The sequence below is a fragment of the Leucopleurus acutus genome (assembly GCF_964270905.1).
Source record: "Leucopleurus acutus genome assembly, chromosome: 15".
Lineage (NCBI taxonomy): Eukaryota > Metazoa > Chordata > Mammalia > Artiodactyla > Delphinidae > Leucopleurus > Leucopleurus acutus.
In genome coordinates this window covers 41,605,875-41,628,569 of record NC_139157.1, presented here as the reverse complement: position 1 = coordinate 41,628,569, position 22,695 = coordinate 41,605,875, and the positions used below count along the sequence as shown (strand labels likewise).

Genomic DNA, 22,695 nt, shown 5'->3' with positions numbered 1-22,695 from the left:
AAATAAAAATAACTGTTATAATTACACACATAATACAGTACCTTATAGAGTGATTCCAATAAATATTACAGGAAATACAGGGCATTTTCAATTGGAGAGACAAATACTTTCACCGTGTCTGACACAGGAAACCCTGTTCACATAACGATCTGCATAAGGTCATGCTTTTAGTAACAGTCCGCCTAGAACTGTGCCAAAGCAATTCTTTCAGAATGTGAAGTACCGGGCAAACCACTCCTGGCGCTGGGGATCTGGAGAAGCCACCGGGGAAGCTTCACTCTGAGGAGGACTGAATTCATAAAAAGAGAGACATGTAACCCAGCATTAAGCTGTTTTGCAAAATGAAGGGAAAAGCACATAAAACATCAGTGCAGATGACCACAACTGGTTCCCTACGTTACGAGATGCATTTTAAAGATCTGCTACTTCCTCTACACTGGACTGTGTTCTCCACTCCATGAGAGTGCAGCAGCAGCTCAGATGAAGTCCGTGAAGGAGGAGCCACATTACAACAATTACAAGAAACAAAAAAATCAAACAGTTGAGAAAAGTCAGGTGACCTTCTTGGAATAAAAAAGTTCAGGAGGAACTATAGGAAATAAGAGAGAACCAGGTAACATTCTTCTTGTTCAGCACCTTTTCTCGTTTAGTTAATTAAAAAAAATTTTTAGAATCTGACACAAGCATTTCTTATAGATGTGTCCTTAACTATAACTAAATTAAGTAACTAAAACCATGGTATAATATTTTTTATATATGTATGTTTATATTAAACTTTCATAATTCCATAAGCAGATACTCTAGGGGAAAGGAGTACATTAAAATGCCAATTTCCCCTCCATCTTCAAAGTTATATAATTTATACTTATCTTAACTCTAACTAAAGATTCTTTGGGCTAGTTAAGAAAATAAAAGGATCCCTACCGTCTTTGGGGGAAATTACAAGGCACGCAACAATGTGTAATGGAAACTCCAGTAGTCATGTTCCTTGAGCCCATGCACATGCATCTTACTGATACCTGAACATACCCATGCACAAGGGAAAATAAGCAACACAAAATATTTAGCAGGAGACACATTCAAAGGTGTATTTGACTATTTTTCATTCTTGCTATTTTTTTCTATTTAAAATAATGTCATTAACTAGTCATTAATCACTTAGCCTAGAAAAAAAAAGTAGTCTACCTGTATGATTATTACTAGTGACACTGAGACTTAGTAAGAATAAGTCAAAAAATAAATTTTAAAATAGCACAAGATCGGTAATAGTAAGGTAAGCACAAAATGACAGCACTTTCTGACTAATTATTTAATGGATAAACAATTGGATTTCATTCAAATTTTACTTGTTAATACATTTATTCAAGGACTCTGAGATAAAACTGGAATATTAATTATAAAATTTTTTTCCTACTTCTGTCATTAAGTTCCCAGAGCTTCTATATTTTTTATTTTGGCAATAAGTGCATATATATTTATAAATAAGCAAGGGAAAAATAAACAGATAAGAAACAAAAGCCACTTAATAAATAAAAAATATCTTGAATTTCTGTAATAAGGGGGATGGATTATTAATGAAAAACTGGTGATAATTCTAAAAATGAAGCACCGGTCCATAAATATAAATATTAAAATTCTAAGCATATGAACTACATTAGTACCTCTTTAAGCATTTAGAAAATTGACAAGGAAACAGAAAAAATCTTTTTAACAGAGTTAAAAAGTTCTCTAGAGAGGTGGTGAATATATTTTGAAAATATTTCACAGTAAAATTTCTTTTCCTAGGCTGTTCTTAAAGTAGTAGATTTCTGCAATGTAAGAAAGTAAATTTCTCAAGTTAAAAAAGAAAAGAACTCACTGGTGAGACGGGGCTCACCTCAAAAGTGTCTTGGGCTCTTTGGGTGGCACTGGCTGTGGAAGTGGTTTGCTGCTGTTGAACTCAATATCGTGGACTGGAGAATTAGGAATGGGATCCAGGCGGTTAGGATGTCCATTGCCCACTCCACCAGATTCCAGAGCACTTAGATTGGGAACACTCACAAACCTGTTTGTTGGTGATTTATTGTTCTTCTTCTTTTGCTGTATTAAAAATAATACATGTGAGGACAGTCCCTGCATAAGGACGAATGAGAAAATAGGAACAATAGAAGATACAAATTTGGCATGGGAAAATTTCGGAAGCTGGATGTTAAGATGAACCAGTGTTACCCAAAGTGCGGTCTGGGGATCCTTGGAGGTGCTCTTTATCTACATGGAATCCTCACAGACATGCTGCTAGGTCAGAAAGAATGAGGAAGAAATGTTTAGGAATGGTTCATGGGGAGGAGAGGAGGGGGTGGAAAGAAGGCCAAGGGATAAAGAATATTGGGAGGAAAAGGGAAAGGGGGAAACAGCAGATCTCATGGATACCATGAGGTTAAATGGGTTTAGGCTAAAATTTGGAGAAGGTGAAAAGTTAACATAATTTTAAAAGAGAGGTCTGTGAACTTTAGCCATCTGTCAAAGGTAGGCATTCCTTTCCTGGAAAATAAAAGGAATGAGAAAATGCTTGGCAAAGTAGTTTGAATCAAATCTCACATTTCTACCTAAGACTTAGAGCTGACCTAGAGAAATAATTTGGTTTTAAATTCACTGCATCATCTCTCTGAAGAGGGAAGATGAAATCTGTATACTTAAGTCTCAATTACCAATTAATTGGCAGTATTACCATTAGCTCACAATCTTTGAAAAAAAATTAAAGGTTATAAAACAAAAGCGATCAATGTTTTTTTCTTTTAATTGGTCTTTAAAATTGATGGATGAAAAGAGCAATACAATTTCAGATTATTAAAATCTATCAGCTTTCAAATCATTAACTTTAGTCTCTATTCATCTGTAGATTCAATGAACATCATCTTGCTTTGTGTAATAAAAATTAACATAAATGTGTGCTGATTTATGAAATAACTTTTTGCAAAATGATTCCAGAGTTTGAAAAAAATGCAATTAATAGACAAGATGGTCCTTTTCCTTTGCTTATAATGATCTCAACTATCTAGACATTGTCCTTTGTGATTTTCTGTGAACCACAAAGTCTCTGAAAAGAAGCCTATTTTAGCATAACTGCAAAAAGAAAGGAAGAACAATATCTTCTTCAGAATTATTTGTGAAAATTGAGTCCCTAATTTACAAAGATGTATCTTTAGCATTTTCTTGTTCTAGTCATGAGAGGGCATAATTAAACCTACTTAAGGTTTCTATTTTAAGAAATCAAAAGTATCATTGGTAAAGTTCTACAGTAATGGTTTTGTGGCTAAAAATGTAATTCCAATAAAATAGGTAAAAAGGAAATATTTCTAATCTTGTTTCAACAAGTCTCATAACCTAGCTTTTTAATTAAAAGCTTATTTCACCCTAAATAATGAATTTAAAAACTGAAACTAACTATATTCATTCATTCACCAATTTTTTTTTTGAGAGGCCTTTATGTGCCAGACACTGTTTTGGACTCCGGAGATACAGCTATAGGTTTCCTGACTTTAGTCATTCCATTTTGCAAATCATTCAAGTCATTCTGTTTTAATAAACATTTAAGTTTAAAGTTTGGAGCACTTTAAGTTGTGAAGAAAGGATAGATTCCATCTTCTTAATAGAGAAGTTTTATGAGCTTTGAAAGCAGAAATTTTTCTGGCTAAGGGCCTAAGAGAAATTAGATATGATGTGCAAATTAATTAAATCTGAATCCAAAACATAGCTTTAGCATGGGCATTTTTATTTCTACTACTGATTCCTGCTAAAAGATATGTAATCCCTACAAAGCCCATATACATAATTATTCATTCTTTATTACTTACTTTATTCACTAGAATAATTTGTAGTAGCTTATAGAAAACATGATGAAATTTTGCAACTGAACAAATATTTACTTAGTACTCACTATACCTATAGCACTATGATGGGAGTCATAGGAAGCTCGGGTACAAAGATGTATAAGACTTAGCCATGTCCATTTCATTTATCTGCAAGGCTCTTCTATCTGTCCTAAGACAGCAACAAAATGTAAGAATAGGTCATGTTCAATTTTAATTGTCAAGAAAGGTGATTAAGACTGTGAGAAGTAAGGCCCTTCTCTGAAGATTAGTGGGCAACAAAATACATGTCCAACCCAAGCCCCATTAAGATGGCAGGCCTTAAGTCAGGGAGAGCTGTTGGGTATACAGGGCTTGGAGTACTTTTCAAGACCCCATAGAGGACAGTGAACACTAAGGAAATGACAAGAAGTTATCCTGAAGCGACTCAGAAGTGAGTTTTCTTTTTTTTAAGATATAAGAAAACAAAATGGTATAACCAAGGTTTTATAATATTAATAAAATACTGTTTTAAGGAATATGAATTCTCAACAAATAAATGAATATTATTAGCATCTCATCTGAAAATGAGTATATAAAGAATTCATAGATCTTAGTCCTAGATTATTAAATTTAAGAAAACATTTTTGGAAGCTTTATCTTCTGCTGCTCTAAATATTTTATAAAAATTTTAATCAAGTTTTAAACCATATTCCTATTTTACAGTGTTTACAGCACATACCTTAGTCAGTGGATTAATAACACCAACAGTAGGGCTTGAGTTAAACACTTTGTTGAAGTTAGTTTCTCGATTGACTAATTCCAGCTGATAAAATTTATTATCCTCCTATGAAAAAGAATTACAAACATTTCTTAAACATTTTCTATTGAATATTTAAAAACTTCATTGTATAAATGCCATTTCATTCAAAATTTAATATAAAACCTGAATGAAAATTTATATACCTTATTCAAAGATTTCTAGACCTGTCAGGTCTAGAAATCTTAGAAATCTTAGAAAAGTCTGCTGGTGGGTGAGTTTTCAACACATTTCAAACCCTGTGCTCCGGGATTCTTCTCTACCCTTTCATACCTTTTCCCTCCAAGGCTAGAGCTAAATGTTTTATTTGGCCCATCTCTTTTCCAGAGGGCTGACTGTGCATTTTGAGCAGGCTTAACCTGCATTCATGGAGCTGCTCTGGGCATGGCTGAGTTGTTTCCAGACATGAAGATGGCACTATGGTATATCATTATTCTTGAGTACTGGAAAAGTATTTGATCTTGCCTAATCTCCTCTGTGAGACCTCAATGTATTACAGCAATGGTAACCACAGAACAGAGAAAAAGTGAATGGCCCATGCAGAGATAAACCCTTTGCCTTTGGCTTCACCAACAGGTGCTAACTGAACAACCAGACTTCCTATGTGTAGGAAGTAAACACATAAGTGAATGCATCACTGTGTGTGTGTGAAAGGCAGGGTTGTGTGCTCTAGGAGAACTAGATTTTCAACCCCCTCCTAGTTACCACTGACCATCATTAATCTCAGCCCATGTGCCTCACAGTCCACAGACTTAGGGTGTAGTGAAAAGAGTGTAGACCATTCCCTGGCTAGAATTGGAAAATCAACAGCTATTTCTACCATAGATGAAACGTAGTAATACATTTGCTAATTTCATATGTAGAATATAAGGTAATTTTTCATGACTCTACTGTTGTCAGATAGAGACAGAGCAAGCTGTGATGCCTGTGCTCATGTTCACAAAGCTTGGAAAATTGGGTGGTTATTGGGATGAAGTAGCACATATTCTGTCTTTCCAATGCCTGCTCCTGGGTTCCATCTATGAACCCCAATCAACTACCTGTTGCTTTTTGGCAGGAACTTCTAGTCCCATACAACAGGATGGCTTTCCTAAATGCTAAGAGAAGTAAATATGTTAAGGAAAAAGGACTTCAGAAATAAATGCTCTTAGGCTCTCTTTGCATGCTAATGTCCAAAGTTTTCATGAAGAGATCAATGAGTAAACAGAATGATTAGCATTCTATTTCTAGTTTTACTGATTTTTATTTGTTAGTAGCAGTAAAAAGCAATATTTTCATTACTGATCAGGTCATATAATTTTAGAAGACTCTGAAATGTTTTATGAATTTTAAAACATCTGTGTTTTTTTTATTCTTGAGGAATAATGACTTTAATGAAGGCAGTGTATTTATTGTTAAATCTGTATTTTCTTCCCTGATGGACTTTTCAGAGCCGCTAACATCTCAGTGTGCACTGAGACTCTCAAGACAGAGCCTGTAACTTTTCTTAGGCTAGAACCCTAAGAAAATAGAATCCTTTTTCCATGAAGCATGTCTTTGGATCAGGTTTTAGTGGGACACACTTTAGGAAGTTAACAGGACTAACTGGAAGTGTGCAATGCAGGCTTGTGCATGTATGTGTTGACCGTTCTTTCCCATCCAATTCTAATTCTACATGTACAATATACACACACACACACTTCAATAGTATATTAACTGTACACTGGCAATAACATATTATTAAACATTCAATATGTATTAAAAAGTATTTCTTTTTAAAAATTACTGAAAAAAGACACAATCTCCTTACCATAATACCAAATTTAAAATTACTTTGTATTTCTTATCCTCATTCATAAACATTTTAATAAATGTTCAATCACAATACATATATTTTGTACTTTCAACTTTTGTTTAGCATTACTTAAAAATATTTTCTCATGTTTTCCCAATCAACAGTCTACAGATTACTAACATGGATACACCAGAACCCCCTACCCCCCAAACCCAAAAAACTTACCATTAGTTTCTTTATGACCTGATCTCTTTCTGTAAGCATGGCTTTTAATTCTCCAATCATCTGTAAATCTTCTGGTTTTGATTCTCTCATTAGATATTTTTCTTCCATCTCTTCTAGTCTAAAAACAAGAAAACCTTTCATTGATGATGCAGACATTCTTTTGCAATGCCTATATTTTTCAAATTGGTTCAGTTGAACACACAAAAATTTAAAATCAAATTTTTTCCGTTAAAACTTGTAAGCATAATGACATGATTGCCTCAAGAGGTAGTGTTATGAAAGGCTCTCCAAGTGCAGATGATGTTATTAAAGGCTTTGCAGATTACTTTTGAAAGAATCCACTCATTTTTAAGTCATTTAAGTGTGTATGGGAATGAGGTGAGGCATGCCCTGTAGAAGAAATAATATACTGAATAATACTAACCTAGCAATGCAGGCTTGATGCTGGAAATGTAGGCTTACTATTAGGAGAACTTACCACATATACGATATTGTGGGATGACATAACGCTTGTTAACATATATAAAAAGGACAGAAGATACAGAGGAAAGGGGTACAAAGGACACACACATATGACATCATTCTTTCCTGGTTTATGGGAAATGCAGTTTACAAATTCTGAATATCAGTTAATATACTGAATATATAAACTGGAAAAAAAAAACCAGTTCATTGGATAAAAGAAGAATCATATTTCCTTCTAGGCCTGTTCTGCCCTGAATGAAATGAGAAGGTAATAGAACTAAATGCCACTGAAGACTCTAGAATAGAGGCCATTTTTTATGAGCAGAGGTGCCATGGACCCTGCAGAGTCTAAGAATATAGCACAGGGCAGAATGAAGAGGACGCAAATGGAAACTGCTCGTGTAGTTTGAAAAAAAGCACTCTCAATTTTAGAAAATTCAAATAATTAGAACAATCTTAAAACTTGTTTTCCAAATATGAAGAATAAACTAAGCTCAACAAAATTATGGTTAATGAAGAGTCACAGAAAAATTTATTCAGTCAACAGATATTGAGTAACTTCTAGATGATCTATCCTCTAGGTATCAGTGATCCACTCCCACCCTCCAGTTCCAGAGGCATACCAGAATCTGTGCATTTGAGTACTTTTAGTAAATTCCACTAACTCAGCTCAAGCCAAAGACTTGGAGATAACATTTTTGGCTCCCTACCCAGCCCCATGGCTAAAGTTCTAATCTGGGAAATAGGGAGGTATGAGGGAGAGGAAGTGTGGGGTTAGGGAGTGACTCTCAGGATCAGTTGGGACTTCGTCAGTTCAGTGTGAGGCTAGTTTCATTATCTTCACTTTTGTTCTTCTGTTGACAATTCACTGAGCTCACATAAACTAACCTTGCATTTTATCATGATGTGGCATTATATGGGCAAAGTTTTATATTTTATGGGCAACGGTTTTGAAAAGGTTGAGAAACGTGGAAAAAGGCATTTGCGTTTCATACCAGAGTAGCCACAAGATGTCACTGGAGTACTTTCTTTATCAGTAAAAACAAGGTACAAGATTTTTTGAACTGTTTCCTGCAGCTGAACAAAAATACTTGGTAGTAAATGGTCACTAAAAAACTCAATTTAAAGCCTTATTTAAAACTATGATGTCTTAGAATAATTCTGAATGTTGCTTTGAAGTATGGAAAATTCAGAAAGCATCTTCTTGGGGTGTAAATAAATATATGTACTTCATTTGTAAAGTTAAAAAAAAAAACAATAACTATTATGTCTTTTTGTTCCAGTACAATGAGAAGTTAAGGTAAAGTGAGTCTAAAATAGTCAGTTACTATACCTGAACCACCTTTTTTGCATAATAAAGGTCTCTGAACTTAAATTCCAGTGTATGTTTTTGTTTACTTTCAACATTCTTTACCTACAAAATTATTATCAGTTAATCTTCTCCACAAAATACCTTTACAGCACCAAAAAATTTTTTAAAAGATACCTGGATAGTAAAGGGAAAAAAATAATTGATTAAACTGAAGAAACATCCATATAAACACAAATGGGAAAGCATTAAAGGAGAGAACAAGTAATATGATGTAGATTTAACCTGCAAACATATTCCAAGAATTATTAGTCTTTCAGAATCCTGATGGGGGAAGCACACTTCGTCCTCTTCTGATGCCCATTCACGCCAACACCGGGCAGTCAACATTTTCCCTTTCAGTTGCCCCACTCAACTCTCTAAGCCAGCTGCTTCCCAAAGACTAGGTGTGAACGACTAGTGATACAGGAGACAGTTTAGTTTGTTCTCCTTTAATCTTTCTGACCACAAGGAGAAAGTCTGTTAGGTTCTGTGTATCTTGACTGGTCTTCATAGCATATATGCTTATTACGCTGTTTCACAGCACTCAGGCAGGCTTCAAGCATCAGTGCTAGCCAGGATCTAATAACACTGTTGTATTTTCACAGAAGTCACATTTATATAGTTATGGCTTAACTTCTATTTAGAATAATGGGTGAAATTTTTCAGTAGTGATAATGGTTTTACTGCAGAGTTAAAAATTTAACAGGAAAAGTTGATTAAGTTAAAACAAGTCAATTAAAAATACTAAGACAATAATATCATAGGTAGCCAGAAATGACCAAATTCCCAAAGGCTGTATAGGAAGGATTAAAGCCTGGGAAATAACTGCCTTGAGGGAACCACACAAGTACATACAGACTTTTACTCAAAATACAGATTCCCATTAGAAGTAATACAAAGAGAGGACAGACAGAAGTAGAACATATAACATTACTAATTAGGGTCACTGCTTGATTCTCCCCAGGCACGCACGCCCTGATTATTATTATTTTTTTTTTTTTTGGCTCTGAGAATATATAGGTCAGTGTCTATGGCTCATGGATAACACAAACCAAAAATATGAATGCATAAAAAGCTGTATAAAAAAGTTTCCCAGTTGATAGTCCTTCCACACTTTTAAAATAAATGACAAAAAAAAAATCAGCAAGTTGAGATTTTAGAGCCAAACAACAGTATTATTAGTCACTAATGACTAATTTCTAAAATATGACTAAATTCTAAAATAGTCATATCTATTTTAGAATTTTAATTGTATAAAATGAAAGAACTCTAGTATACTATCTCCTACAGCCTTAAGGTAAAGGAAGTATAGTAATTCAAGCAGCTTAATGTCAAACTTCTCTTTCCCATAAATTACAGGCACAGATTCAGACTTGTGACAATAGAACGACTTCATCCTTACCTCACAAGATTATGAAAATAAGCTGTATGGTATTAGGGTATTATTATAACTATTAGGGTATTATAGATTTAAAAAACTCAAACAACTTTTAAGGAGTAAGTAATTCTGGTGTGGTGGAGAGCTTCTTTTTAATCAGGTATTACTGACCTACTTAAAGTCCAAGTACAGAAACTCAAATGTTTCCCCCAATAAGAAATTACCTTTTGGCTTCAGTACAGTGAGAAGTTAAGGTAAAATAACCCTAAACAATAATAATCTCTGAACCAAACTACCTTTTGTGCATAATAAGGATCTGCCACGACTCCAAGTTCTGTGTATATTTACATTTAGCTTAAAGTTCTTTAAAACAGCCCATCCTCATTTGCTTCTAAAACAAAAACCACGACATATTTCTTAGATACAATGTTTTTACTAAGATACTATACCACTCAAGAAAATAAAATAATTTCTGTAGCATATCTGAAAACCTAAGTAGACTTTAATACCCAGCACTAGAGGATTTCTAGTAATAATTCCGTAAGAGACACAGAACTCTTACCACCATTTCAACGATGTTTAGAGGGTACGGTCCCTCCTTTAAACTTTTGTCCCCATTTCATTTCCCTGGAGTCCAACAAGGTTTGGGGCAGGGACAGAAGCAAGAAATGTCCAGCTGCTCCAGAGGCCCCGCAGCTGCAGGCTTCAGGTGGCAGGCTGACCCGTGCCCCTCCAGTCCCTCCACCATACCCACTGCCAAGAATCCACAGGGCTTCGCCGATTTTGAAGTTTTAAAGTCAGCATGCAGTTGATTAGGAACTTCAGTAGGGTACCCTTAGTTCTCTGAAACAGGCTGAGAGTAGTTCAAAAGTTGTTCTCCCCAGTTCCTTAAACGGGAATGGACCCTCCCTGCTTTCCATCTGTTTAAATCCAAACCATTCAGCAGATCCCAGCAGGCTGCCTCTGAGGATATGCGCCAGAAATATCCACCTGTCTAAAACTGTGCTTTTCAATATGGAGGCCACTAGCCCATGTGTGGCTATTTACATTTAACTTAATTAAAATTAAATGAAGTTAAAGATTCAGTTCCTTGGTTGCGCCAGCCACTGTTCAAGTGCCCAACAGCCTCTGTGGCTAGCGGCTACTATACCGGACGGAGCAGATACAGCACATTTTTGTTATTACAGAAAAGTCTACTAGACATTGCTAGCCTAAAAACAGTTGTATATGTGTTTGTTTTTAACTAAATGAGTAGATACCTAAGACTAGAGGATAATTACATAATGACAGCAGGTGAAGAAAGAAATATGGTCGGTTAGCAGAGACCTAGTTGAAGTAGAAAACAAATGGTAGATCTAGAAAAACAGATAAAATATTTGACTTATGAGTCACACTAATCCTTTGATTAAAAATGAATATTAAAATACTAAATTATCTTCTATCTACTGAAAGTTCATAATGCACAAAACCATAAAAAACGGAATAAAGTAAAAACAAAGATATAACCCTTACTCTGTAACGTAACATTCCTAAGGAGACCGGACACACGGACAGACAGAGGTTATTCTTTCTGTGAGCATGTTTTCTCAGAGTATAAAGAGGGCAATACCAAGATTTTAGCCTCTGCCTGATAAACAACACTGTGGTCACTGGGGTTCACTGTAACTCATCTCTGCAAAATGCCTGAGATTATGAGCTTTTCGACACGGCAGGTGTGCAAGCTCTTACTGCAGCCCACAAGATTTAAAAATTACCCCCAATACCTGCAAACACCCAGAATCACTGTGACTGGGGAAATGACCTCATGAGTCTCTTTACCATTTCAAGGGTAACTTTATGAAGTGGTAAATATTATAGGGAATCCTCAAAGATTTTATTTGTGAAATATTCATTGAGTGCCTACTGATGTGAAAATTCTGTATGTGTCCATTAGAAAGAACACCTCACCTCAGAGGCCTCTGAAGTAAATGCCAGTGACTGGGGGGTCTGTTTTCTGTTTCAGCTGAAGTGAATGTGGGCATATGTGGTACAAATTTAACAAGACTTACTGGGAGGCTTAGCTGGTTAAATGGATGAAATGCATGATTTTTAGATTGGAGGAAGGTAATAGGTAGGAATGACATAGAAGCTTATTCTAGACTGTAGAGGATAACACAGGAGACTCTTAGAAGGAAACTGTGAGCATCAGTGTGGCTGACACAAAGGTAGCAGACAGGGAATACGGGTGACTGTGGGATGAGGCAGGAGACGGCACGCTGGAGCTAAGAGTTTAAGTTTGACTTTGACACTGAGGGTAATGGGATTAAGTCACTATTTTGACTTTATTGAAGTATATGGAGATATTTATATTTTTTTATGAAGGCTTTTTAATTGATTGTAAGAGGAGAGACTGAAAGTGAATAAACCATTGCAGCAGCTTAGAGTAAATTATTTCTGAGATAACTTAAACTGGACCACAGTTTAGGCCACAGAGATGGAGTGAAGCCAGGTGCATTAGCTATAGAAGTTTATAAGTAAGTGTGTAGGAAAGAGAGGGGCTATTAAATATTTTTTAAAACATAAAGCAATAATTAGAACTTTGGGTTTTAATGATATTGGAGCTACTATATATGAGTACTAACTTTGTGATGTTTTACATTTATTGATTTTTAAAATCATAAAACAATCAAATGCTTGTTGTAGGAATTCAAACAATGTGTAAGTAGAGTATATAAAATAAAAAGGAAGTTTTTGCTCTTCTCCATCTCCAATACCTCCTAATCCAGTCCACAGATGGAATCACTACCATTAAAGTTTGTATTTGTTTAAGATCTTTTGATACTTTTGTAAAATATGTATTATTAGTGTATATATAGGATCATAATAACCCCATTGGTCACAATATGCTCTTTTTACTTAACATTACATAATGGGTATCTTTTGAGTTTTCACCATGGCATGATAGGTTCGTGATCCTGAGGGACAGTCTTTGGACAAATATTATCCTAGTAGAACCTGAGGGACAGTCTTTGGACAAATATTATCCTAGTAGAACCACAGCAGTAGCAGCTCATAAAACATAATTGTTCAACTGCCTTCTTGTAATTAAAGAATACATCATATTGCAGTTACCATCTGTAAATACAGCACTTAAGTTTTCTTTTTAAAGTATCGTTTAATTAGATTCAAAAGACTAGCTAATCTGAGGTTAGACACAGTGCTCCTCAGTTTATTGTCCACACATGAATTTTCTTTAATATAATGCGACTTACGACACTTGTAAAGCTGCATTTATTTCCTTGAGTAGCTCGTTAGTCTTATTAAAATCTGCCCGCATGATATTTTTCTCTCTGAGGTGGTCTGCTGTCATGACATCCAGCTCTTTTTCATGTCTCTTGTTTAAATCTTGTTCATGCAACCTGTTTAATTTATTTTTAGTTAAGAAAACGTTATTCTGAAGTCGAGCTTTTAAAACTTTCTATATTCTAACAGATTTGAAATGGTTTTAGGTATAATATACAGAAAATTAGTGGAAACAGCCTAAAGTAAAGTACTTACTTTGCTCTAATCTTCTAGCTTTTTAAAGTTGTCTCCTTTAATGCTTTTTAAAATAACATTTTTAAAAGATTTTAGTTAATTACATACAATTTCCAAAGTTAGTGAATGTATATACATCTTTCAAAATATAAACATTTCTTCTACATCCAAATTATAACATAGTCAACAAATAAAGTAAAAAGTGGTCCTCAATATCTTACTAGAAGGCTATCTAGTCATAAAAATAGGCATGTATTGCTAAATACCATTGCAACAGTCTTTCAGGTAACACTGCAAATTCCTTCTGTGGTGACTGAAGGCATACCTCATCTGTTGGTTGGATTCACTTCTTATTCTGAGAATTTCTTTTCCCTTAAGTTCCAATTCTTTGGTTAGGGCATTTATATTTTCATGAAGGTGCTGTACTTCCTTATCCAAGTCTGAGATGTGATGCTCTCTGTGCCTTACTTCATCTTGTAGATCTGTTATTCTACTCATGTGCTCCTTACTCTGAAAAATACAAATAGTTCTTAAAAGTTTTCTGCATATTTACTTTCTGTGTTTAAGGGAAAGAAAATGACATACTGGAATGTCAAACGTAAATCTGACATTGCTTCAAAAGCAAACTGCTGAAATAAGGGAACCTCGAGGCCTCCTCTATTTTCATAATCAATATACAAGAAGTGTTTATATGGATGCCACAGGGCCACAGGGGACCCAAAAGACCATATAAGCACATCTCCCTCATTTTACTGTTGAAGAAACCAATACCCAAGAGATGATTTGTCCAAGGATGATCTATAATCAATGGCAGAGCCGATATTAGAATACAGGGCTCTTAAGTATTCAATAAGTTACATGGTCTTGCAGTAAAATGCTGCTGCCATCGTCCTTTAATTTAAAAGGACCTGCATCTATGGAGGCCATCCCAGTATATACACATCCCATTGCTTAGAAGACTTTGTCTGCTTCATGCCGGTCTAGTAGTTATCCTGTCTGACAGATAAGCTCCCTTCCATTTTCCTACAAGTCACTGTTTTCTGCAAATTCTGCAGGCCTAGACATTGTCAATTTCAGCAGCAGCCTAGTTGGAGAGAATATAAGTTCCCTCCATGGTTATAAGGTGGCTCATTTAAAACTTTCTAGTAATGAAGAAAAATTTGAGCTGATCATTTAACGTATTTGAAGACTAACAAAGTGAAAGTCATAAGTAATAAACTAATAAACAGGGAATAGCCTTCATTGTACTATGACTAGAAATCCATTCATCCAGACATACATTCAGGATCACAAACCATCTAATCAAAGAAAGTACACTTGGCTAATGAGCAAAATTTAAAAAGTGTGAATAGTAGCTGTGCTAGTGAGATGGACATATAAATTATCTTTTTTTCCTAAGGACCTGCTACTTCGATAGCTGTGCTATCTGATATGGCTGTTTAAATTAACTGAAATTAATTAAATAAATTAGTAAAATTTAATTAAAAATTCAGGTCCTTGGTCACACTAGACATATGTGGCTTGTGACTATCATAGTGGATAGCACAGATACAGAAGAGGTCCCTCATCATGGAAAGTTCTACTGGACAGACACTGCTGTTTTATAGTATTCTGTTTTCACTCTGTATTATTTACATTTCATTGTTCACTCAAGATGCAAATAAAATTCAAAATATTCAATTAAAAGGTCATAAAATAAACTGACCATTATACTAAAGCTGAATTACCTAACTCCCTTTAAAAATAAAACTCTTTAATATAGATAGTAAATAATTACTAGTGAAAATACTAGTTATTACAAAATAATTTTCAGAAAATTGTGAACATTCAAGTCTATTCACATTTATTTAAGACATCACAGAACAGGATGTTCTTCACCTGTCTTCTGCTGAGATCTATGCTTCTCTCTAATTCCATTTTAGCAGCGGCCAATTCTTGATGATGATGATGCCGTAACAACTCAATTTCAGCTGCATGTTGATGGTTTAGTTCTGAGCGTAAAGAAGCTGGAATCCAAGGAAAAAAAGATTTAGTGTATTTTTAAAATATTAGTATTTTAGATAAACATCATAAAAGAGTATTACTTTTTAAAATTAGGACACATATTCCCATTAAAATATCATAGGATTGTCTATGCCTCTTAAAATACTACATACTATCATAAAATATAAATTTAGAGGTCATCTGGCTTTGAAGAGGGTAAGCAAATTTTCAGCTGCTCAAATGGATCAAGGTTTTCTATATATGTTTTCAGTTTGCAAGTAAGGTGCTAATGGAGAGGAAATTTTTAACTCTTCTCACTCACTAGTAGAATAACACATTTTAGGGTTGAATGGTACTATAACGTATATTTAGGAGGCAACTTCCCACACACGTAAGACTTCTTCCATGATATCCCTCAAAGATGTTAAGCACTGTCTGGTGATTGTTCTTAGTGATTTCGAAGTCATTATTTTTATCTGAATTTGAGATTATTTCATACAATCCACACTTACTGAATGCCAGGTACTATACTATGGGAGAATAAAATACGACCCTGTTCTTATAATTGCACAGGCTAGAGGGAAGGGCATCAAGGAATTAGCTGGGATATCAGAGATGAACCTTATAATGAAATACAGTGTTTCAGTTATAATGAAAGCAGGGTGGTGTAAGAACCCAGATTTCCTAGGAGAGGGAAACTGGGGATGCTATCAACAAAGGAATTGTCACAGTAACACAGTTTAAAAGACTGAGCTGGGGTTCTCCAAGTGGAGAAAGATAAAAGCATTCAGGAAGAAGGAGTAACATATGCAAAAGCAGAAAGAACCCGCTCTGTCAGACAAGCTGTAAGAAGTTTGGTATGGCAGGCACCCACACAGCAAGCGGTCATACTGGAAAGAAAATGGAGCCCAGCCTGAGAAAGTTTTAGTACAAAATGATTTTCACTCCATGTTTACATTCATGGTCCTCAAACTAAGATGTGTGTGGCAGTGTGCCTGAGGGACTTTTAGAGTACACATGATCATCTTCCAAAACATGAATTTTACATGAAGATTTTTGGAAAAGCCACTGTTTTTAATGTTAACACTGAATATATGAGTAAAATACAAGTTACAAATTTCAAAGCTGAAACATGAGACTTCAAAGAAATGCTGTGCTTGTAGCAAGTCAACTTAGGCTCCTCCAGAGACCCTCATGTAGAGCATAAATTCAGTTACCCCTGCTGTTAAGGGCTGCTTCAGTGGAAAAATTGACAGGACCTGGTGAAGGATATGAGGAATCACTGAAGGATTTAAAGTGGGGAAGTCACATGGTGAGATCTGAGTCTTACAAAAATTAACCCAACTGGGGCTTCCCTGGTGGCGCAGTGGTTGAGAGTCCGCCTGCCTATGCTGGGCGCGTGGGCCGTGGCCGCTGAGCCTGCGTATCCAGAGCCTGTGCTCCACGACAGGAGAGGCCGCAGCAGTAAGAGGCCCGCGTACCGCAAAAAAAAAAATTAACCCAACTGGAGTTTGGAGAATGGACTGTAGGAAGGAAGATCAGCAAGAAGGCTACGGTAGTAACCCAGGTGAGAAATGATACGACCGTGAATTAGGGTGGCGAAAGGATGAAAGAAGAGGAAACAGATACAGAGAATATTTAAGAGGAGGGAATAACACAACATGCAAGCAAAAGAAAAAAGGTTGAATGCATCTCCCAGATTCGTGGTTTTGGCAACTCAGTAAACAGTGATATCACAAATTCAAGTGGGAGGTATGGGAATGGAAATATATTTTAGACCTGAGGGAGATGGTGAGCTAATATTTTAAAACAGAGTGTGAGTTAGAATATCTAACAGTGTAATAAGCAGTAAAAAATATAAATCTAATTCACAAGGAAAGCAGATTGGTCTAGAAATACATATTTGGAGTCACAAGCACAACAGATGGCCATTGAAGCCATAGATGTGTGTGTAGAAACAGAAACAATACAATTGGAAAAGAAGATACACAAATGGCAAAAGAGCACATGGAAGAATGTTCAACACCATTAGCCATTAGGGAAATGCAAAGTAAAATTCACAATGAGCTATCACTACACTCCTACCAGAATGGCTAAAATAACAAAATAATGACAACATCAAATGCTGGTGAGGATGTGAAGAAACTGGATCATTCATACATTGCTGGTGGGGATGTAAAATGGAATAATCACTCCGGAAAACAGTGGCAGTTTCTTAAAAAACTAAACATACAATTATCACATGACCCAGCAACTCAACTCCTGGGCATTTATCCCAAAGAAATAAAAACTTAAATTTGCACATAACTGAAAACACACAGATGTCCTTCAGTAGGTAAAGGACAAATATGGTAGGCCAATACCATGGAGTACTACTTAGCAATAAAAAGGGACAAACTACTGATACATGCAACAACCTGCATGAATCTCCAGAGAATTATGCTGAGTGAAAAAAGCCAATCTCAAAAGGCTACGTATCATACAATTCCATTCACAACATTCTTAAAATGACAACATTATAGAAATGGAGAGGAGATTAATGGTGGGCACAGGGAGTGAAGTACATGTGGCTATAAATGGGCAGCAGGGATACCATGGTGATGGGAATGTTCTGTGTCTTGACAGTATCAATGTCAACACCCTGGCTGTGACATGCACTTTAGTTTTGAAAATGTTACCATGGAAGGAAACTGGGTAAAAGGTTCAGATGATCTCCCTGTGCTATTTCTTATAATCTCATGTGCATCTACAATTATCTCAAAATAAAAAGTTTAAGAAACCACAAAAAGTCTTTTGTCTACAAAGACAAATGTATTTAAATCATGTTTCAGTGGATACAAGTTCCAACACTTCGCCCATTTTTACCTCTCCTCGGGAAGAGGAGAGAGCTATAACGACTTGGCCTAGAACTCCCAGCAATAGTAGAGAAGATGAATTGGGTCAACTGGTTTTCCCTTTGAGGCCCCAAATATTCAGAACACTTTGGTCTTCTTTTCTCAATTCTTACTTGGAAAAGAGTGTGCCACTGAGGTGTGACAAAAGATGTCAAAAACATTAGGAGAATTTGGAAAAAAACACAAACAGAAGGAAAATGAGATGACAGGAATAAAAAGTCATTGAATGACACTAAAAAACAAACAAAAAATCCTTTAAATACATACTCAGTTTTTCTTCCAAACTCAATTGATCTCCTATAAACACTATAGTGATTTTAATACCTCAAAGATAAAAGTCCATTTAATAAAAATTCTGGAAAATATCCAAACAAAGAGTCAGACCTAGACATGACTTTTCTCATTAAAACAAAATCCTTAAGTGGAAAAAAACCCAATATGATGATCTAGTCTAAAGACATGTGGCTCCATCCTTATCTATTCCTTTCAGTCACTGGATAGTGGGAAGCCTGAATGTTCTGACTCCGTTTAGTCCCTTAATGACAAATGGAAGCACCACTGGGTGTTGCTTACACAGCCAGAGTATGGAGAACGCTGAGAGGACCTCAATTTACTGTTTGTGTTCTATCCATTCTACTCTGCCACACTTGCTCCTTCACCCAGTAACTTCAAATAAAATATGAACACTTAGATGTTCATGTTGATGTTTCAAAAATTAAGAATAAAACTTTGTGATTTCTTGTTGAATTTTAAGTTAGAAGTATGTAAGAATAAATATGACAGGATTATAATCTTTTCAAAATACCAAGCATAGCCTTTCCTTCATCTTCTAATTCAAACCGAAGCGTCTGAAGTTCCTGTTCCATTTCTGTCCGGAAGCCCTCCATTGACTCTCTGTGTGCATCTTTTAATGATTGAAGCTCTGCAGAATGTTTCTGTTGTAAATGATTTTCAAGAGCCTAGAATAAGAGGAACATATTCAAATTATTATGCTAGAATATAGGGAAGGAAATGGAAACAAAATAGAAAAATTACTAAAACTCAGTTATTATTCAAGGAAAACAAGTCTTTTTAATTCATTTTCATGAAAAGTAGATATAAATGATCATCATTAGAAAATAAATTAGTAGGTTCACTTCAGTAGAATAATCATCATGAAATCAGGTTGAGTCAATATACAGTGTTCGAATTGGGATACAGACCCTTTACCTAAGGCAGTTTTCAAATAAAGCTGTTTTCTGAAGCTGCTAAGGGACATAAACCACCTAAAATGAATGAATGCTTCCTCTGTGTGCACAGACTTAGACTTAGGAAAGAGGTGGGGGAGGGCAGATCAGAAAAGATCTGATCAGGAAAAGAGGCGTGAGGGCTTTTCCTACTCCAACCTTAACAAAATTTTTGTAGCTATTTTCTGTAGTCATTCTTTGCTCCTGCATTTGTGAACAGAAGCAAAAGCTGAGAGGAGGCAGCTGGAAAAGTGAACTAAAGCCCTTCATGTGATTAATTTTAAAAGCCTAGCCAGAGAGAACACACTACACGTGGCCAAGACGAAGAGAAGATATATGGCCACAAGAGAAAAAAAAACAGAGCTCAGGGTACTTCAAGTTTAGAGTGAACTGTAGCACTCAGCCAGGAAGGGTTTTCCTTACTATAATCTATAACATGAAAGGTTTCTGAGAAAGATACCACATTCTAACTAGGGCTGTGTTTCTTCAACCACTACTCTAAAATGCTGCTTTTAAAAATTATTTGACTACTTATGTCCTTTCTGAAACGTACAGCATAAGTTCCTTTGGATACAGGTAAAAATAAAGGACTTCTCGTAGAGACAACATGACTCAGGTAAGCTTGGCTACCTAATGACAGACAATAAAACTGCCAGTTCCGATTTCTTTTGAAAAATGATTACAGTTTTGAAAAGACTGAATGTGTAAAATTAAAGCACTGATGTGAAAGCTTACAAGTTATCACAGTTCACAAATGGAATCCAATGAATAGATTATTTAGTTAATGCGAACAGGTCGAATTTTTAACCAAAGGAACTTCCTTGATTTTCTGGACAAGATCAATAGACTACAACTTATTGTACAGGCAAATGAGTTGTTTTTAAAAGAATATGACTTTTTTGTTTTAACAATCTTTAAATAACATACCATTTCTTAAAATAGTATCTATACCCAAATAATAACTGTAATAATTATACATGGTGAAAATCAGTAACACTTTTTCTATCAAATCTTTATCCATAAGGTCCCTAGAAGAAATTGAAAAATACAGTGTTAAGAAGTGAAATAAACCAAAATTAATCACACTAAGGCTATGTCAAACTAACATTTTAACACAGAACTAAATAATGGATATGGGGCAATTCTGGCATATAATTAAACAAATAATGTATCTTTTTAAGTATTTTTTTAGTGATTTATTTGTGTCACTACTTTTCATATAGCTGTTAGGGCTGTATATAGGGAACTATACTATTTTAAAATGTCTCCCATTTCGATTCATTGTGACTTCTGTACATAAGAAAAAGTATGAGGGACAAAAAAGTGAGATTAAAAAATATAAATTCCTTGGGTACATGTGTCTTTTGTAGATCCAGACTGAAAGAGAAAAATTAAAAATTTGATGAAAGACTATTGTTAAGTTCAAGATAGTATTAAGTGATTACAGTGGTTACAACTAAATTTATTTCATCACTGCTAACATATGACAAGCCAGACGGTATATTAGTTTCATCATGAACTTGGCAATATCATGGGAAACAGAAATAAAATTTGTCTGCTATAGTGTATAATTCGTGTCTGTGTTTAATTACTGTGACCCCCTACAAGAAGTCATAGCCTAGAAAACACAAATAAAGCAATATATAATTTTTTGGAGCAAAAAATGAACTCTTTAAAATTAGAAGGCTAACAATTATTACGCTGTTGATTACATTTGAACTTATGTCACTTTAAACTTACTCTTTGTTCCTTTTCCTTTTCTTCTTCCATAGTTTGAAATGCAAGGACATGTGCTTCTTGTAAAGATTTATGTCTTTGTTGATGCTGTTCCTCTAATTCTTCAAGCTCTTGTGTAAGTCGTTGTCGTTCTTGTGTAAACTGGACTTGCAGTTGCTGCAAAGAGGTCTGAGACTGGGAAAGCTGCATCTCCAGATTGTGTTTCAGCAAGGAAATCTATGCCACAGAATGGTACACAAAGAAGAATAAATACAAGGCATGTTTCACATATTGCCTATCTAAGGAAAAAAAAATTTCAAAGATACTAACAAAAGCAAAATAATTGCCTTAACAAAATGTCCACTTAAAATGTTTTATAATATATCACAGATAACTAATCTTTAGGTATTACCACTTCTATTGTTTTCAGTGATTATCCTAAAAATAGACTGTTTTAGTGGTATTAAGCTTGTAGACTCTCTAAAGAACACTGCAGCCCACATTTTAAAAATACAACAAATACCTGTGCTGCACTGCAACAAAAATTCATGATGTGAAATAAAAACAAAGATAGCTAACGTATTTACTAGGTTATGGTCACTTTACGGAATCACACTATCTAGTATGAGAAGTTAAACTGCTTATTTTTGAGGCAGCAAAGTTGAGTAGTTAGGACTGTGGGCTCTGAGTTAAAATTGTAGCTCTGCCACTTGTCACTGTCAATACCTCACCAGGCTGTGTCAGAGGGGAGAGTGTTACTACACACAGTTCACTCAGAATGGCCCCTGCAACGTAGTAAGTGCTCAATGAAAGCTAGCTAAGATTATTTGAGGATTAAAAAACTACTCTTTAAAAGATTTATTAGTTTATAATTTAGAATTCTTATATTAAAAAAGGTTTTTATTTTTGATTTAATTCAAAGGATTTCAAACTTTCAAGCTTTTTAAAAATCACAAACTCCTCACAATCCTCCAGTTACAGCCTTCTAATAATGACAGGTGCTTTTCATTCACTATGGAAAACTGATTTGTCCCTCCTTTTGAAAACAGACAAATCACCCTTAATATGTCCACATTGCTTCTATGTGTTTTAAAATACTTAAATTTAAGTCCATTTTAAAGACTAAAAGCACAAAATACATGCATCTGTATGTGTGTGTGTGTTCATTTACACATTTGTTGAAACCAAATTTTTATTTGATTTATTTCTCTTCTAATATACAGGAAACTATAAACTTGAAACTAGATAACTCAATCATATTCTAGATGTCTGAGGCTAAGGGGAACTTAAGGGAACCAGATAAAAAGGTGTCAAATGTGTTCCATTAAATAACTTAAGATACTGTGTTTATACACAAGTAAAACCGTTTCTGTGGCCAAGAAAGCTAATGGAAAGAGAGAACTTTAAAGTGAGTTTTTGTAAATGAGAAAAGACTTTCTTTCGATTGATGGAAGGCAGATATAGTCTGCCTCACATGTCTCACCAAGGAAGGTACCTGGGAAAGAAAGAGAAAGGGTGGA

The 22,695-nt window shown here is 35.1% G+C and overlaps 1 protein-coding gene across 3 annotated transcripts in view; it reads right to left on the bottom strand.

Moving 5' to 3' along the window:
- Positions 1-207: 207 nt before the first annotated feature.
- The window catches only part of FAM184A (family with sequence similarity 184 member A), a gene marked incomplete at both ends in the record, with an annotated part of 119,209 nt that continues 96,721 nt past the window's right edge, over positions 208-22,695 (bottom strand). The window contains 9 exons of one of the 3 annotated variants that reach the window (XM_082855456.1): positions 208-289; positions 1,877-2,079; positions 4,570-4,674; positions 6,647-6,764; positions 13,092-13,238; positions 13,682-13,866; positions 15,235-15,362; positions 19,039-19,192; positions 21,200-21,412. In XM_082855456.1, the coding sequence (XP_082711582.1) occupies positions 208-289; positions 1,877-2,079; positions 4,570-4,674; positions 6,647-6,764; positions 13,092-13,238; positions 13,682-13,866; positions 15,235-15,362; positions 19,039-19,192; positions 21,200-21,412 (1,335 nt within the window). The remainder of the gene's footprint in view (positions 290-1,876; positions 2,080-4,569; positions 4,675-6,646; positions 6,765-13,091; positions 13,239-13,681; positions 13,867-15,234; positions 15,363-19,038; positions 19,193-21,199; positions 21,413-22,695) is intronic. The other 2 variants (XM_082855457.1, XM_082855458.1) reach the window with 2 other exon arrangements.